Source organism: Monodelphis domestica, chromosome 5 (genome assembly GCF_027887165.1).
Source record: "Monodelphis domestica isolate mMonDom1 chromosome 5, mMonDom1.pri, whole genome shotgun sequence".
Classification (NCBI taxonomy): Eukaryota; Metazoa; Chordata; class Mammalia; order Didelphimorphia; family Didelphidae; genus Monodelphis; species Monodelphis domestica.
In genome coordinates, this window is record NC_077231.1 from 268,618,390 (window position 1) to 268,638,444 (window position 20,055).

Consider the following 20,055-nt stretch of genomic DNA (forward strand, 5'->3'; position numbering starts at 1 on the left):
CAGTGGGACTATTCTTATTACTGGAAGTTATTTTTATCTCAATACAGACCAAGATGGAATAAGGATTTTTTGGCCTAGTAGATCACAATATTGACTTATATTAAGTTTTAATTACACTAACCTCCCAAATATTTTATGAACTGTTGTTTCATCGTGTCTCTTCCTAACTTGCATTTTTTTCACAATTAAATTTTCACATCAGGTAAATTCACATTCACACACAATTTCACATTCAGGTAAATATTCTAGAGTCCATCAAAATCTCTTTTGACACCTGACTGCCAAATGTATAAGCTATTCCTCAAAGTTTAATGTCATCAGAACATTTATTAAACACACCTTTATCCAAGTGTTCCTTTGTTTCAGTCCTGACTCTTTGTGACCCCATTTGGGATTTTCTGGGCAGAGATACTGGAGTGATTTTCCATTTATCTCTATAGTTCATTTTATAGATTAAGAAATTTAGGGAAACAGGGTTAAGTGACTTGCCCAAAGTCACACATCTGGTAAGTGTCTGAGGTCAAATTTGAATTCAGGTCTTCCTGACTCCAGAGCTGTCTCTAGTCCACATTTCTCTATCTTTTGATCAAGAATAGTATGAGAAACTTTATCAAATGTTTAGCTAAAATAGAAGTAAATGACATCTATAACATTTCACTGATCTACTGGTATAGAAACTGTTTTAAAAATATACATTTGCTCTTCTAATACTTTTCTCATTATGATTTTTTCAGTGGATACAGATTATCTCTAAGCAATAAAATTCATCAGTTATTTGAGTACTAGTGACTGGAGTTCCATCTAGGCTTATTTTAATTCTTCAACAACCTTAGGAAAAGTAATCCCAATTGCATTAACCTTTGTTGATTAGATTCATTAAAAAATAAACTTTATTTAACTTGGCAAGTTTTCTATATCTTACTACTATTTAAATCTAAAAACGAGACTAAACTATTCATGTTTATACCCCTCTCTCCTCTCCTGTCTCTCTCCACTCTTTGAAAGCAATAGCTCCTCTCATTGCCAAGAAATAACAGAATGATGACAAATATAAAAATGAAATTTCAGGCAGATTAATTTGTGGATTTTCCCTGTGAAACAATGATATATATCAGTGAGGGTAAACCTTTTAGAAATAGAGTGCCAGACTCTACCCCTACCCCCTTACCCCAGACCAAATACCATGCCCACCCCCACACAAAACCAAGTATTGTGCCCTTCCTCCCCACTGAGTGCCAGGCATGACCTGCCTCCCACTTTACCCCACAAAGGGGAGGGAGAAATTGCTCCCATTGTGCATCTAGGTGGAGGGGTGGGTGAAGTGAGGAATGTCCTCAGAGACTGTGAAGAGGGGGTCAGGAGTGGCATGAACACTCCACTCCCCTCTAGCTCTACTGCCTGTGAGCCAACCACTCTGACCCCTGTGTACTTCCAATGGGTTGCTGGACAGAAGGGTAGGGGATGTGAAAAAAATGTCATCAGACATGGTGGAGAAGGGGAGGGGAGTAGCTTCACCAAAGTCCTTCTGTTTTTCTAGCAATGAACTCTGGGGTGGGAAGGGTGACTGCATTCCCACAGAGAGCCTTCTGTGTGCCATTTTTGGCAACTGTGCCATAGGTTCACCATCACTGATACATATGATTAAATGAGATTTTAACACACATGTGAAAACAGACATTTGGTAAGTAGATGTTACATTAAAATGGAAAGTAAGGGTTTTGTTGGTTCTTTTCATTTCTGAATTCTTGCCACATTGTAAATTTGCTATATATATTTTTTAATCCATACCCATGATTTCATCTGGATACATAATTCCCATTAAGGAAAATACCTTTACCAATGCATATCAGCAACTATTCAACCATTTACAGTCTTAAAGAATTGCCTGGGGACACTGAGCATTTAAACAGATGTGCAGGGTAACAGATTTCCCAGTTAGTATGTTTCTGAATGCAACACTTGAACCTAGGGCACTTTTGGAGATTCCATTCACTAGACCTTGATCCCTCTCATTTTGGATATTATTTCATAGTATATGCAGGAATTTCTGGAATGAAAACTCCTTCTACCCACTTAAAAAGCAATACACACACACACGCACACGCACACACATTTATTCCCTTACTTTTCAGTTAATCCTTTCACACCTTTAATCTAGTTGTTGTTGATGGTATTTTTCAGTCATGTCTGACTTTGTGGCCTTATTTGGGGTTTTCTTGGCAAAGATACTGGAGTGATTTGCCATTTTTTTTCTCCAGCTGATTTTATGGAAGAAGAAACTGAGGCAAACAGCGTGAAGTGACTTGCCTAGGGTCATACAGTTTTCTGAGGCAAAATTTGAACCCTAGAAAATGAGTCTTCCTGACTTTAAACCAGATGCTCTATTAACTGCCCCACCTAAATCCTAAGGAGTTACCTGAAGCCCATCAAGGTTCTGTAAATTATAGATAGTCACACTATTAAGTGTTAAAGTAGGAATTTGAAAACAGTTTTTTTCCTGACTTTAAGCCCAACACTGTATCCACTATGTAGCATCTATTTGTACTATAAAGTCATAGTATTTTGTAATTGTATAAGTATACCTATAATTGCAACCTCAGGGAATAAGAAGTTGAAGAGCAGAATGTATTGTATTTGTATGAAATCTTACCGTATCCCAGCTGGGAAAAAATGAAGTCAAATTCCTCTATACTGTGGATACTTGCCAGGTCTCCTCCTTCCTTTCTGCATGCAGTTAAGGCATCTTTTTGTATTTTTTGTTCTTTATTCATTTTGTAACAGTGACCTGCATATGGCCACCACTGGCTTGGGCAGGAGATAGGCACATCACTTTCTGGAAAATTGTAAAAAAATGTGTTTGAGATCAAAGAAAATACTTAAGTGAATAACCACAACAATACTTTTCAGACATTGTACATTTGTACATAGCTTTATGGAAACAGATCCAGATGAATACCAGAAATAAACATCTCTTTTGAGTTTGTGGACTTGTGCATAAAGTAGCGTGGTTTCTTGGAGTTAAAAAAAAGAGGAATTCTATCCTTTACATTTAAAAAAATTTATTGGAATCCTGTTTGCTAAATAATCAACTCTGAATGTTTTTTGGAGCATCTAATCAGTACAATTAATTTACTGATTATTTGTTTTCAAGGAAATTATCATTTCGTTGAAAATCCAGCACACGGAAAAAAATAAATGATCATATAACCTATCTTCTGCTAAGTGCTAAATTCTTGAAGAACACAAAGAAATGTTACAAGAGTTGAATTGGATAGAAGGATCAGGCTAACTTTAAATGGGGTTGGAGATAAGACTGGATGGAAGGTTAAGTTTTTCGAAAGAAAGAAAAGAGAGCGAGGGAGAAATGGACAAGGAAGGAGGAAAAGAAGAGGACGGGGATATGGGAGGGAAGCAATACAAAAGACCAAACTTCACTCCATTTTGTATCTCCAGGAGCCCCTAGAAGTTTCCACACACAAGAGACTATGTATGGAGAATTGATGAGGGCCTGAATGAATGAAAATGTAACTTGGCATTGTTATTCCTCTTTTTTATTTATGTCCTGCCTCTTGACCAGAATAACCAGCCCAGGAAATTTGTCTTATGACTTTCTGTATTCCGAACACCTAACAATGTATCCTACAGGTGATACTTCCTGATTAGATGTTTGATAACTATTATAATAAGCTATGTAGCATAGTACTCACTACTGAAGAATGTTATTTTCTTATCAGCTGCTTTTCAAAGATACATTTATTTGAAAGCATTTTATGCAAGTTTGGAGCCCTCTTGTGGAAAATGTTAACTTTGTTGCATAAAAAATAAAAATCTCAATAATATGTTCACTTGTCACAGAAATCCTTTAAAGTATACATTAAGAAGGAAAGGAAATTCATATCTTTAGGGTGCAAAAAGGAAAAGAAAAGAAAAAAGAGGTCCTAATTTTAGGCTATTGGGTTCTAAAATGAGTCAAAAGGGACTAAGTACATCTTAAGATTCATGTAGTGTGGATGCAGGGAATATTTGCAGTGACAGTAGGACTGTATGAAGTATTTCTCTTCCTAACTGATTTTGTCTCAAATTGTGTAAGCTACAAATATAAATTAGTGTCTCTGGGAATTCTGTGGAGCACTTACTTCTCTGGGGTACCACTTATTATACCTTGCTGTTTTTATTCAGTCTTGTCTAACTTCATGATCCCATTTGGGGTTTTCTTGGCAAAGATATAGGAGTGGTTTGCCTCTTCCTTCTCTAGCTCATTTTGCATAGGAGGAAACTGAGGCAAAGTAAATTGACTTGTTCAGGGTCACACAGTTAGTTAGTAAGTATCTGAGACCAAATTTGAACTCAGGAAGATAAGCCTCTCTAACACTAGGACTGACACTATCTCCACTATGCTATCTAGCCCTTTTATACTTCATATATGTTATTTCATTTGATCCTTACCACTGTTTTGTTTATTACATCTCTTTTACTAATGAGAAAACTATTACTCAGAAAGTTTAAGTGACTTGTTTAATCATACAACTGAAAATTACTTGAATCAGGATTCAAACTCAGGTCTTCCTGATCCTAATTCCAAGCTGTTTATCCACTATACCATAGTGCACATTTTAAGATTATTTTAGGGTCATCAATATAGCTTAGAGATCTTAGAGTGTACAAGTCTAACTCACTCATTTTACAGATAAGAAAACTGAGGGAGCATATGAGTTAAGTAACTTGTCTTGGTCAGAAATCTATTACATATCTGAGTCAGGATTTGAACTCAGATCTACTTGTCTTCAGATTCAGTGCCTTGTCATTATTCCATCTCAACAAGTTGAAAGAAAAGAAGGATGAAGCAAATCCCAAAGAAAAATGTTCTTAGGAAGATGAATCATCAAAGTTAATGTCACAAAAGTAGCAAATGAAAGAATGTAACAACAAAAAAGAAGAAATTCTACAATATAGAGAGAGCTGGAGGATAGTGACTCCAATGTTTATGGAGAGAACATCCTATCTCAGATACTGAGAAGAATATATATAGTGGTAGCAGTGATAAGAATCCTATTATAATGGAAAAAAATGCATTGGTTTGGTTGAGGACTTGTGCATGGCTTTCTGCTATTTAACATTTTTATCAATGGCTTAAATAAAATGACATGACAATTTTTAAATGCTATAAAAGGAGGAGAGTTATTGAAAAAACAGGTTGAGGGAGTATTTGTTGGCTAGACTTTAAGAAGATGATACTTAATGATGATAAGGAAAGAGCTTTGGGATAAAAAGCAACAAGTGGGGGAAGCTTGAGTAGACAGTATTTTATCTAAAAAACATTTTAAAAGTCATGCAATGCTAACTCAACATGAGGTGCCAATGAGACATAGTGCCCTAAAAAGTTTATTCTTATCTCAAGTAAGATAAGAAGCCAAATTTCAGAGTGTTTAGAAGATGAGAAGAAACTGAAGCATCAATTCTAGACAGCTTTTTCAAGTTAAGTCAAGAAGGAAAAGAGAGATAATTAGTTGAATTGAATAGATAATTCAATAATTAGTGGAGAAGGTTGGGAGGGCTTTTTTTAGGATGGGGAGAAAGCACATAGACATGTTTTTAGGCATCAGGGAAACAGAAGAGAAGAAAAGATTTTAGTTTAGTGAAAGAATGTGGATGATAACCAAGGTGATATGAATAAGAAAAGCAGGAATTAGATCAGGAGTGTGTGTGTGTGTGTGTGAGTGTGTGTGTGTGTGTGTGTGTGTCTGTGTGTCTGTGTGTCTGTGTGTGTCTGTGTCTGTGTGTGTGTGTGTCTGTGTGTGTGTGTGTGTGCCTATTCATTTGAGTCTGCAGTGAAGAAGGAGATAGTTGGTAAATATGTCTGAGTGATAGGGAAAGAAAGGGAAATGATGGAGCTCTCATCAAGTGGCCTCAATTTTTCCAGTGAATTAGGCACTGAGGACCTCAGCTGAAAGGGGGGAGAAGGAGACATCCAGGAAAACTTAAGGTGAGAGGAGAAATTTGGAATAGCCTCTTTGGAGAGGTAGGTAGCAAAATGATTAGAAATAGTCATTGCCTTGCTGCAATGAAGACCTAGCTGGGATTAGCTAACCCACCTGTAATGGGCTGTCAGCATAATTTCATGATTTCCTCCAGTTCTGCTCAGTATCATGTGAATAGGGACATTGGAAGCACAGAATATAAGCAATCTAAGTTTGTAATCTGGCAAGATATGTCTGACAATCACTCAAGGGTTTGAGGATTCAATTGAGGATAATGTGAAGTTGAATTGGTTGACTATTGGGTGGAAATGGGAAAGGGAAGATAGTGTAGAGAGTACAGGGTAAAGGGCTGGGAAAGAACTAAAGGATGTAGGGAATGGAGTGAAGAAAGAAAAAATAGGGTTATAGATTATAAAATATAGTGAAAGTTGAAACTATAAATTGATAAAAAAAATTGATAAAGAAGAAGGAATTCTGAATTTCATAAGTATAGAAGTGAAAAACTTGTGGATGGTGGCAAGATAGCGATTAGTAAGTTATAAGCTTTCTAGCTCTGTCTATCCAAGTTATGACACAGAATTAACAATAAGTTCTAATTTTACTCACAAATGAATCCTAGACTTTCCAATGACTTTAGGTTAAATACTTTGCTTACCTGAGGGAATAACGAATGAATTTAATGAGCTGTTCCCCTTTTTACAAATATATCCAAGCTTATGAGAACATTCCACATTTTCCCATTTGGCATTTTTTGCAGGATTCAAGAACACACAGCTTTTTCCTGGTTCAAGTGCTGGATTTCCTTTGAGAAAAGGAGATTTAAAAAAAAAAGAAATTTAGGCATGAGACATATTGGCAACATTTCCAAACCAGAGCCCCAAAATGAAGTATATATAAATTCCAAGGGAGATTAGAACTAAGAGAGAAAAGGGAAAGAGAAAGAATACATGGAGGAAAGCTATTATAACACCAAGAACAACTATGAGGATGAATTTAATTGACTTCTTCAAAAAGAAGGAAAAAAAAGTTGCTTTGTCTGGAAAACTGGAAGAGAAGAAAGAAAAAAGGAGAGGCAAGAAAGAGAAGATACAGAACTATACAGGAGTAGGAAAGAGATATTTTTTTAATTCTGAAAATCTTTTTTTCCGTATTATCATTTCATAGACCAAAATTTTGAATTTACTCCATGAATTGTCTATCTTCCTGCTCCCCATTAGAATATACATTCTATTTTATTATGGAATAATTTTGTGGACAAATAGATTCACTTTACAATAGATTTTTGTGTCACTGATAATGACTATGCTGTTGTGACAAGGGCTCTCTTTCTCAACTAATATTGCGACAAAAATGCCAACTATATAACCTTTTCCAGAGGTTTGTGAAAATTATTTGACTAATACATAAAAAGCTTTCAGAAAGCTACTTAAAGATAAGTATGAAGATATTTTAAATTTTGTAACCCTACTGTCTGTTTGGTGAAACAATAACAGGATATCTGGACTAAAAGATAATGTGAGAGAAGTTGCAAGGCACTTTCTTTCCTTTTTTAAAAAATTAAACCATTACCTTCTGTTTTTGAATCTATACTAAGGTTCAGGTCCAAAGCAGGAGAGACACAAGGATTAGGCAATTAGAGTTTTAGTGTCTTGCCCAGGGTCAGAGATAGTAAAAGTCTAGGGTCAGATTTGAACCCAGGACCTCTCATCTCTAGGCTTGACTCCCTATCCACTGAGCCATCTAACTGTCCTTATTGGTATAAAAAAAAAACCCACAACTTCCAAGAAACAATGATGTATATGTTACAATAATTTGTTGTTATAGCTTATTCATTTTGTACTATAAAAATGATAAATAACTTCACAGTTATCAATACTTGAGTCACAGCCCCTTGGAGATACAGCAATTAGCGTTCTTTTTAAATGTTTACTATTGTTATAATAGTATTTGAATAGTAGTACTAAGCATAATAGAAAATAAGCACCCTGAAGGCAGGAAATTATTTTGTATCCACAATACCTGGCACAATGCCTTGCATAGAGCAGACATGTAATAAATGTCTACTAAATTGAAATAGACTTCAGGAAAATGAAATTATGGGAACAAATTAAGCAATAAACATAATAAAAATTCTAGGAAAGAAAACTCCCTAAATTGGGTTACCCAATCATATTTTGTAACAATGATCTCTTCCAAGCATCAATTAAATTACTTTTCCATCATCCCCTAAAGAACTCAGTCAAACAGCTAGCATATCTTTTCTTTGAAGATATTTATACAGGCTTTTTTTTTTCAGTAAACCCTTGAAATATAAGTATGAGGTACCATATTCATTATGATCAAATTGGGGCCTAGACAAAGTAATTGGATAATTTCTGTAATATTTTCAGCAAAGAATAAAATAGATTCTAGAACATTGGATTTAATAACAACAAAAATTGTCCTTAGATACAAAACTGCATCCAGATAATTTTTGTCTAGTTAAATGTAGTTTGATGAAGATACTTTATCAGTTGGGTATAGTAGGAGCAGAAGAATAACCTTCTCCATCTATAAAGATATTTTGTAAAATCCCCGTACTTCTCGGTTTTCTTCTAGTCTGTATTCCTGACTATTGTTACTAAGCTGACATAAATATTCATGTTTCTGGATAAAATTAATAGTGTCAAAAAGCTAATTATATTCTAGGTAGTCTTCTAGCTTTGTGATAATTCACAGTGAAAGGTGACATAATGAGAAAAAAAGACAAAAGTGATATGGTGCATATTATGAAGTCAATTCATAGTCATTAAATACAGATGTGAAAATCCTAAATAAACAAGCTTGGTTAGAATGAAAACTGATGTCCTGTCAAATTAAGGTTGTTTCCTCTCCACAGTCAAAATTGATACTGCCTACAAGGCATCGACTGTTTACCTACATATATTTATATATATAGCTGCCAATTTCTCAGTATGCAATTTTTAAAAAGGTTATAGATTAGGAAAACACTTGTGAGGGAATTAGTAACAGAGGCACTGAGTTTATAATTAACTTATGGAAATGAGAGAGAATGGTGCATTTTGTATCAAAGGAATTCAATGTAATTAAAAGACTAAAAATTAGAAAATGGAATTTCTTACTGTAATTTAATAGTCTTTAGCAAAATGTATGTGGAAAGAATGTCTTTTATCACATATCTTCTCTTTTTCTAAATGCTTCTTCCCAAGGAATGGAAGCATGGAATTTCTTTGTAATGTTCATCTTTTCCTTTTTTTAGCCAAGAGTTAAAAGAAATCTAGAAGATGAACTCTCTTGAACTTATAAAGAAAGACAGCCCAGAGGTTTCTCTGACTTCAGAAAGTGTCAGTGTTCATGAAACATCTGCCCCAGTCTCAAATTCAGTATCAAGTGCTGTCTCTCACAAATGACCAGGCAGCTACGTTGCTTGGAATTAGGGGTATTTTAAAATTTATTTTATGCATATTCTTAATACCTAGAACAGTGTCTGGTACATAGAAGAGGTACTAAGTAACTGTTATTGATTGGCTGTTTGGTTTTTCTCACAGCTTGTTTGTATATACGTAGATCATAAAGCATTTTCCTAGGGCAAAGTAACTTAAATTCAACAATGACAAATGGTTGACTCAAGAAAACATTCTAAAGTCTTGAGATCCCACATGAGGCATAATAGTGTAGAAGCATGGATTTGGAATTAGGGGACACTGACTCCAGTTCTGCCATGTATCAACAATATGACGTTGGGCAACACAACAGAGAAAAGAGACTTATGTTGTTGAACTTCAGTCTCCTTACTGATAAAATGATGGGGTTGGACTATGACGTATCTAGCATCCCACCTAGCTCTAGATTCCTCTAATCACACCCTAAATGCACTTCATACAAGGCTCAGGAGAGTGCCACCTCTGGATGGATGCTGTGAGTGTGATAATGTTACTGACAGGTGGTATATCTCTAGTATAATTCTTGCAGTATACAAGAGCTATTATTTTGTTGGATGATATTGCAGATGATATTGTTGAGCAAATCAAGTCATGTAGAAGTTCTAAAAAGCAAAATCTATGTTCCCCCAGAAGTTTGCATTCTAAAATGGATAGAAAATAGTCATCCTTGGAACAATGTCACTGAAAATCTATTCAATCAGGTCTTTCCTTTTGGACCTAGGGAAATAAACAAAGTGGGAAGTTCCTACTATGTTATAAATATAAATCAGTAGCCTCACTCATTAAGAGAGAGAAAAAAATGCTTTCTTCTTCATTTCCCCTGAGAAATAGGTCAGTATCTAGGACTTTTGTCCCCTAGTCCTTTGTATTTTAGGATCGAGAATTCTTAACACCATCAATTACAAAAGGAATAAAACCTACCTGGAAGCCAGTTCAGATATCTAAAGGGGCTAAAGCCAGCCCATTGCCATCCGCTGTTGAAATTTAAACTGTTAAGTCCAATCCAGAGTCCAGTGGTAAAGGAATTAGTTAAACCTACAAAACAAAAATAATTGACATTCAGAAGAGGAAACCAATTTATTTGTATTCAAAAGTTAATTTCTTGAATCATATTCCAAATATAGAATATTTTATTGGTATTTCTAGATGAGAATAGAAATGTTTTCCTTTGCTATACTAAAATGTATTATTTCCTTTTAGTTCATCTTAGCCTTTGTTGTGGTGCAATAGACAAAATATTAGATTAAGTGTAGTGTGGAGGAGAGAAATTACAAGGCATGCAGCAAGACAAGAAGATGGAAATTGATCAGCTGTCAATCAAAGGAAAGTTCCATTTGGAATGTGACTGGGAAACAGTTGAAGGCAAAAGCCAACAGTGACTGATTTCTGGGACTTGGGATAATCAAGTTGGAGGTGGCCTGGCTGATTTGAAGGCAGAAGAAGAAGGACAATAGTCCATATATCTCTCTCTGGCTGGCTCTGCTTCATGCTAGTGACTGAATTGCCATTTCTCTCAATATCCTCCAACCTAAGACTCACTGTAGATAATAGGGAAATCCCACCTCTCTTACCTTCATCCTCCATCTTCCTTGTTTTCCCCAATAAGCCCTTACTTGAGATAAAGAAGAGAAGAGTATTTCCTCTGAAGCATCCTAGCTCACCCGACTTAGAAGGAGGCTGGAGAAGGGGGAAGGGGAAGCTGAAGGGAAGAAGAGGGGAGGAAGAGAGGTATAAAAGGGAGGAGGGTAGGCAAAAGAAGATGGCTACCTGATCCATTGTTATCATTTATCCATCAAATATACCCTCTAAATATCATCTATTACAAAAGGAAGACCAGAGTTCACATATTGTCTTGGTCACTTATTAGACCCAAAGTGTTGGACAGATCATTTTACACCTGTCACTCAGTTTCCTCATTTACAAAATGAGGGGGACTTTAGGTCATTTCAGATCAAAATAAGTAATCTTAGAGTCTCCAACAAGACATAACCTGGCAAGATATATCAATCAATAGTTTCTCTCTCTTTTTTAATAGAACCTATAATTTCCCAAAAAACTCTCTTGACTAAAGCAAGTTAATATATAATCTACAACTTCATTTCCTTATAAAGTGGTCCTGGCATGGGGGGGAAGTAAGGTAGATTGAGAGCCCAGCCTAGAGATGGGAGGTCCTGGGTTCAAATCTGGCCTCAGACACTTCCTAGCTGTGTGAACCTGGCCAAGTCATTTAACTCCCTTTGCCTAACCCTACTGCTCATCTGCCTTAGAACTAGTACCCAGTATTGATTCTAAGGCAGAAGGAAAGGCTTTTTATGAACTAAAATAAAAAGTAGTTACTGGGAGATTAAGTGACATCCAGGAACGCACAATTATTATGTGCCAAAAGTGGATCTTAAACTCAGATTAGCCTCATTCTGAGACCAGTTCTCCCAGTTACAATATGACATTGACTATAATTTTTTCTAATATAACAAAATTTAAAGAATATTTTAGTTTGGTATTGAACAAACCATTTCCCTGTCATAAAATGAACAGTTAGATGGTGCAGTATATATGGGCCTGGAGTCATAAAGAACTCAGTTTAAATCTTGTTTCAGACACTTAACTAGCTTTGTTATCTTGGGCAAGTCATTTAACTAGGCCTCAGTTTTCTAATCTGTAAAATAAGTTGGAGAAGGAAATGGCAAACCACTTTTTACAAGTGATACCCTCTGTCCTCATTTGAAATAATTCTAATCAAAAATCTTTTGACTCAGTGAATCTACTGCTGGATTTCAGTACAAAAACCTCAAGGGGAGAGGGGAAGGAAGCCTTTCTAGATTAATTGAGTAAAAGAATGAGCATTTTTATAGCATCTACTGTGTACCAGACATTGTGCTAGGCACTTACAAATATTATCTTATTTCATCCTCATAACAACCTTGTGAAGTGTTTATAGCAGAGGAAACTGAGGCAGAAAAATTAGGACACTTGCCCAGAATCACACAGGGAAGAGAAGGGAAGGGAAGGAGAGAAAAGGGAAGAGAAAGGAGGAAAGAGAGAGAGAGAGAGAGAGAGAGAGAGAGAGAGAGAGAGAGAGAGAGAGAGAGAGAGAGAGAGCACCTGAAGATCAACCTAGAAAGGATACAATCTAAAACTTGACAAAAAATAATTTGTATTCAACAGATAGATCCCAAAGCAGGGGTGGGAATTATCATCACCAGTGTGCTTGCCTTTCTCTGGAGATTCTTCATTTTAATCAGTCTCTTTCCTAACTTTTGGAATCTGGAATTGATCACATTTCTTGAGTTGTCATTTGACTAGGATAGAGCACAAGAGGGCAATCGCCTTCTTCTTGCTCAACATGTCACATCTCTTAATGCAACCCCAGCTCACATTAGCTGTTATGGCCACCATATGCCACTACTGACACATTTCAAGATCACAGTTCACTTGTCTCCTCCACCATCCTCCCCCAGGCTGAACTTGTAAAGCTAATCTTTTCAACCCAAGTTCAGAACTGTATGATTTATTTTGGTTGATCATTATTTCATAGAGAATAAAATTTTAACTTATTCTGATCAAATTCCAAAAGAATATTTATAACAATGGCATCCACATATCCAGGATTATAATCAAGCAGTCAGTATGAATATTTAAAAATACCTTCTGTGTTCAAAGTACAATTCTAGGCATAGTAGAGAAATAAGAAAAGAAAAAAAAAAGAAAGAGAAGATTTTGTGTCCTTAAAAACAGCAAGTCACTTCTTTCCCCTTTTCTTTTAATTTTTAAATTTTTTTGCTTCAAACTATGGTTAACTAGTTTGTCCCTTTAAGGCCAAAAGAAATAAACAAAAGTCATTATATTTCCCCTTAGTTTAATAGAATATGTATTAATAATTACATATTATGAGATATATCTAATCCAACTTCTATATTTTTCCCAATAAGATTGTTTCTACTGTTTGTAGACTTGTCCAATCTTATTCTAAAGCAATAATATCTGTTTCTGTAATAGTGAAGGTATCTTACTAGGTAACCCCAATTCTCAAAGCCAAATTAATTTTATTTTACTTTTATTAAAATGTATGCATAACACATCCAAGGTAGCATGCTGTTCTGTATGTCCAGCTGGCTTCTGAGTCAAAAAGACCTGAGTTCAAGTACCACCTCTTACATATACTGGGCAGCTCACTTAAAGGAGTCACTTAACCTCTGTTTGCCTTGGTTTCCTCACTTGTAAAATGGAGATGATAATAGCCCTTACTTCCCCAGTTGTTTTGAGGATCAAATGAAATAATAATTATAAAGTAATTAGCACAATGTCTGGCACATAGTAAGCACTTTATAAATAAAGCTAGCTATCATTAGTTATTATTATTATTATTATTATTATTATTATTATTATTATTATTATTATTAAACTCTCAGAGTCCTAAGAGAAAGACTATGTAGTGAGAGAATAAGTGCTGCTATGCTTTGCTAGATGCAAATTTTCCCTGGAAATTCCCTACACCAATGAATTCACAATTCCAATATCTTTATAGCTATATAATATTTTGTGGGTTGGCTGGGGGATATCATAAAACCAAACATACAATAATAAAGTTTCCCAGAGATTAAGAATCACTGGTGTGAAACACTAGAGGTTCAACACAATGACCCCAAACTGGGCATGTTTTCAAACTAGCTAAGATTTTTTTAAAAGAAAGCAAAGAGGTGGAAAATCTACAGAAATACCTGGAAAGGATATATAAATATCCTTAAATATAAAATGTTTCTTTTAGGTATCTAGAAGTATCTACCAGCCTATCATCAAAGCATCTCAACCAAGAGGTAATATTTGATGCTTCCTTGAATTCATTTTGCCATGTTGCCCTCTACTCTAGAGAATTCTAGAGTAATAATGTGAGCAGATGAGATAGCGTGTCTAGAGTGAGGAGAAATAAACTCTAAGTCAAAGAACAAAAATTAAAACCTGCTTTCCCCCAACCCAAGAGATTCCGCATGTTCTAAAGCCTCCATAAGCCTACATCTTGTTTCCATGACTTCAGAAGGCTTAGCATCTGGTTTCTACCAAGCTTAGAAATGACTAAAATAAAAATGCTTATTTTACAGTTATGGCAAGGAAATAAGATTAGAAAAGGGAAATCTTTCCAATCTCTAACTATGCTCTTTCTTAGTTTTATGTGTTGAGAATAAGCACCATTGAGCATGACTTCCCATTTTGATTTTGTTCATTCCAATAGATTGATCACAATTGATTCCTTCAGTAGATCAACCTAATAGATACTCAAGCTGTGGAGCATTTTCCCTTCATTAATAGTTCTAGAGGACCATTTTGATTGCTTTCAGGTAAACATTGTTATTTGTGGATTATTTTTAAATAAGCAAAAGATGATCACTGGGAAAAGAACTCAAACTCTGTGAGGCAGTTGATTGTTTATTAGATAGAATGAATGAATGCTGAATCTGGAGTCAGAAAGAAATGAGCCCGGACCAACCACAAATACTTAAAAGCTATATGACCCGGACAAGTTACTTAATCTTTTCAGCCTCAGTTTCTTCATCTCTAAAATGGGAAACATAATACTGACTATCTATCAAGGTTGTTGTGAGCATCAAATGAGAATACTGGCAGAAAGCACTTAGTACACTGTTCAGTACTTATGTAGTAGGCACTTTGTAAATGCTCCTTCCTTTTCCTTCCCCATGTAAGTGGATCATTAATTGGTAACTGCTGATATTTGTCACAAATATATCTATTAAGGGCATTCTCCCATTTTGATGACTCGATTGAATCAGTATATTTTCCATTATGCCTTAATTAAACTTTTTATTTGACTTAACCCATTAGAATATGAGCTCTTTGAGGGCAGGGATTAATTTGCCTTTCATTGTATCCTTGGGGTTCAGCACAGGGCCTGGTACATAGTTTTTTGAATGATGGTTGTTACAGTCCAAAATACCTATTATTACTCAACATCAAATAGTTTCTAGAATTCTGTGAGTCATAAGCCTCAATGTTCCTTGTCTGATTTTACTTTGAGGTGCCAATGGTTCAGCTAGTCCAATAAGTGGTTAAAAACAGGACATTGAAAATTGGTGAAGAGAAGGCAGCTAGGTGACTCAGTATATAGAAAGCCAGACTTGGAGAGGAGAGGTCCTGGATTCAATTTTGGCCTCAGAGACTTCCTAGCTGTGTGACCCTGGGCAAGTCACTTAATTGCTTTGTCCTTACCACTCTTCTGCCTTGGAACTGATACCTAGTATAGATTCTAAGACAGATGGCAAGGCCTTTAAAAAAAGGAGGATTGGTAAAGAGGTCAGGCCAAGGAAAATGCAATCAATAAACATTCACATATAGATGTGAGTTAAAACATCAAAAATAGGGTAAAGATAGAAAAGAAAATGGCTGAGCTCAGGACATTGGATAATGTTCATATTTAGAAGGTGGGGAATAGGAAGATGGGAAGTAAAAAAACAAGAATGAATGAAGAAGACTGAGAAGAATAGTCAGAAAGAAGAAAGAACCAAAAAAGAGATTCAGAGGTGGCAATGTCACATGTTTCATGAAGCCAAAGAGAATGAGGAAGAAAAAGTTCATTGTTTTTGTTCAATGATTAACGTTGGCCACCTTTCCATCACAGCAATTGGCATATATTATAAACTACATTGTAGTTCAGTTGTTTCGGTTATTTGCAACTCTTTGTGCCTTTATTTGGGATTTTCTTAGCAAAGACACTAGAGTGGTCTGCCATTTCCTTCTCCAGATCATTTTACAGATGGGGAAACTGAGGCCAACAAGGTTAAGTGACTTGTTCAGGGCCACATAGATAAGATACTAGAGTCAATTGCCATTCCTTTCTCCAGCTCATTTTACAGATGGGGAAACTGAGACAAACATGGTTATGTGGTTTGTCCAGGGTTACACAACTAGTACATGTGTGAGGCTGGATTTGTACCCATGAAGATGAGTCTCCCTTACTCCAGGCCAGTACTCTATCCAGTGTACCACCTCCCTGCTCCATAAACTACATAATATCAAATCTTAGCTTTGCAACTTGTCACTTGTGTGACTGGGGACAAGTCACTTAACCTCTCCAAGATTCAAACTTCCTCCTCATCAAAGAAGCTGAGCTAGATGAGCTCTAAAAACCCTTCCAAATCTAACACCTCAAGAGTTCATAAGTCTCTCCCAATTTCTGTTTCCAAACACTCAGCCAATTTTTGCCTTTCAATACTTGATCAATACTAGGTTGCCTGTTAATGCTGGTAGCTACCATAATTTACCTTCACTCTCACAAATCATGAAACTGAATTGTTTATATATTCAAAGTACTCAGTATTGGTGGAATGAATGTTGAATTAATATTATAGTAACTTGCAGCCCCTGTTTGAGATGCATGTCCCAAAATATTGTTTTGGCAAATACTATTGAATATATTCCCAACCCTACATATCTAGAGCTGGAAGGAACCTCAAAGAAAATTATATATATATATATATATATATATATATATATATATATATATATATATATTTTTTACAAATGAGCATACCAAGGCCCATGAATCTTACATGATTTGCTCAAGAACACACATGGTAGTAAGAGTTAAAGGTGGAATTTGACCCTAGACCTCTAAGTCTTGAGCCAAGACTTTTTCTGTTATCCTATGTTGTCTCCAATATTTTACAAGTGTAACCATTTCCATTAGACTTTGGCTATTTATTTTTTCTTTTTTTAATTGAAAATTTCTATTTAATTAATTAATTTAGAATATTTGTCCATGGTTACATGATTCATGCTCTTTCCCTCCCCTTTTCCTCACCCTCCATGGCCAACACGCAATCCCACTGGGTTTTACATGAGTCATTGATCAAGACCTATTTCCCTATTATTGATATTTGCACTAGGATGATCGCTTAGAGTCTCCATCCCCAATTATATCTCCATCGATCCATGTGATCAAGCAGTTGTTTTTCTTCTGTGTTTCTACCCCCACAGTTCTTTCTCTGGTGTGGATAGCATTCTTTTTCATAGGCTTTGGCTATTTAAAAGCAATCTTTTAAGTGAAGAATATTGGGCCTCTGCAAGTTTCCATCACTAATAGATACGGAGTCATTGTAGAGGGTGAAGGAGAAGGGAGGATCATTGAAATTGAAAGCTAGAAGAGATTTTAGAGGTCATCAAGTCTAGTCTTTTCATTGTACAGATGAGGAAACTGTGATGACAGATTGTGACTAGCTCAGGGTCACACAGCTACCAGGTACATGAGATTGGTTTTGAATTTAGATCTTCTCCAATTAAAGTTCAACTCAGTCTGCTAGACCACCTATGGGAGGTGGAGGAGATAAACAGGGAAGCTTAAAGAGGTTTTCCTAAAATACTGCCTTGGATGCAATCTGCCACAAACAAAATATAGTTTGTCCCTATAAAGAAGAGCAGTTCATTAAAAGAAGGGAGGGAAGCCCTTGGCATTCTTCAAATGCTTCAGCTGGTAACTCTTTTTCAAGGATGATAATGATCACTACACCTGTGATGGCTGGCAACGATGCCATTTGGGATCAGATCCAGTTGCCTTGTTGGACCAGCTGAAACAGATGAAGAACTTCCATTAAATCCTTCCTCAGCATACACTTTGCTGTTACTATTGTCTACATAAGTAAGCCATATTATTCAGTTTGGGTATGGAAAGCTAAAAAAGGCAGCTGTATTTGTTTGTAAAAAGGAAATGTTCCCTTAATTTTTATTAGTACATCAATTCAAACCTAATTATCTTTTAAAATATCACAAGTTTGTAAAAATATGAATAATATTTATACTTATCTATAGGATTAACTCATGTGCATTATCACATTGGCATTTTTTCTGCACTGAACTCTCTTTGGTTTTTTCCTTTCCCCCCAAAAAAATATCTAAAGGAAATAGCAGAAAAAAATCAGGAGACACACCAAATTTCACTTCCCGTACTGAATTTCAGTTCTGCAATTGCACATCTTGCATCATTTTGTGACACAGGACTATCTAGTGATGAATCTGACTTAGAAACTGAAGATGCACTGTAAAGTTTCCCCCACCTCACCCCCCAAAACCATGGATAATTTAGGGATGGACTGAAGGACAGAACAGACCTTAATTAACATCAATTATTGGCCAGAATGAAATCAGACAAATACAGGCACAGATTTCAATTTCAATTTGTTGTTGAGAGCAGCTAGTCTACTCCCCTCAGTCATTTCACAGAAGAGGAACCTAATCAGAGAGAGGCTCTCTATGATTTGCCCAGTAGCAGAACTGTGATTTTAGTCCTGTCCCTTTACCTCCAAATGGCCTGTAACGGTTCCAACTGTGCCACACTGCCTCCTAATCTAGGAGAAATATGTACCAGAACACTGGAGATGACTAGACTAGAATGAACCAAGTGTCAAATTTGGAGTAAGGAAATGTTTTAATTCAAATCCTTCCCCAGACTCTTACTAGCTATGTGACACTGAGAAAGTCACTTAACTTCTGACATCTACAGTTTCTTAATCTGGAAAATGAGTGAGCCAGACTCAACAGTGTCTAAGGTCTCTCCCAGTTCTAAATACATGATCCTATCTGTCTGTGGTCATCATATTTTGTGGATTCTAATCATCTATGAAAAACTTAAAATAATAAGATCAAATCAACTGCCTTAATACTTTTTCCCCATCTCAAATTTTGAACAAAATATAAAATGACTTAAAATAGTCCTTTCCCAAGTTCTGACTATGTGTCCATTATTTTGATAGCATCTATTTCAAAAGATACAATGATATCTCCCCCACCCCCCTTTATGGGCGCATCTTGGTGGCTCCGTAGATTTAGAGCCAAGCCTAGAAATGGGAGGTCCTGGATTCAAATGTGCCCTCAGATATTGCCTGGCTGTGTGACCCTGTGCAAGTCATTTAACCTCCATTGCCTAGCCCTTCCCATTCCTCTTCCTTAGAACTAATATGTAGCTTTGATTCTAAGATAGAAGTTAAGAGTTTTAAACAAAACAAAACAAAAAAAAATGAGTATTCCTTCAGCTAACAGAGACTTCAACCTCTTCATGCCTCAGTAAGAGATTTAATGAGTTTGTTGTGTTACAGAATAGGCTTAAGCCTTAAGAGAGAGATCAGTCAGTCTTTAATCCACTCACCACAAGATTTGTCCCAAGCAAGATTCTAGTGTTCAGAGAGACCCTCCAGTTTAGCTCAGGAAGCTCCACTTCAGCTTGCAAGGCTGCATTCCTTCAGAGGCCTTCTGGCCTCCTTTTAAAGAGAATTTTCTCCTATGTCACCTCCCCTAAGTTTTCACATCTACCAGTCACAACAGACATTTTCACAAGAGTGACCATTCTTAATTCACACCTTCTTTAGTTCTCAACTTTTCTGGGTAGACTAAAACTTCACACCTCTTTTGTTAAGCTTGTCCCTTGCAAGTTTGCAAGTTGCCTGACCTTTATAGGTACTTAGCACCTTTTTGTATTAGATCTAAAAATAGACTTAGCTTAAGTTCTTGGCCTCACTGTAAGTATGGGTTAAATACTTTTCATTGTTCGGTAAGGAGTTTACAACTTTATCTTCCCCTAAAGTATGCCTAAGTATGGATGGAGTAATTTTAGAGTTCTCCCATTCCTGACTAAA

General features: G+C 36.0%; 1 protein-coding gene across 1 annotated transcript in view; it reads right to left on the reverse strand.

Annotated features, from left to right (window-relative positions):
* MRC1 (mannose receptor C-type 1) overlaps positions 1-20,055 on the reverse strand; it is a 126,701-nt gene that overhangs the window by 57,717 nt on the left and 48,929 nt on the right. The window contains exons 5-7 of the mRNA XM_007504912.2: positions 10,343-10,456; positions 6,634-6,780; positions 2,651-2,833 (exon numbers count right to left, since the gene is read on the reverse strand). Coding sequence (XP_007504974.2) covers positions 2,651-2,833; positions 6,634-6,780; positions 10,343-10,456 — 444 coding nt within the window. The remainder of the gene's footprint in view (positions 1-2,650; positions 2,834-6,633; positions 6,781-10,342; positions 10,457-20,055) is intronic.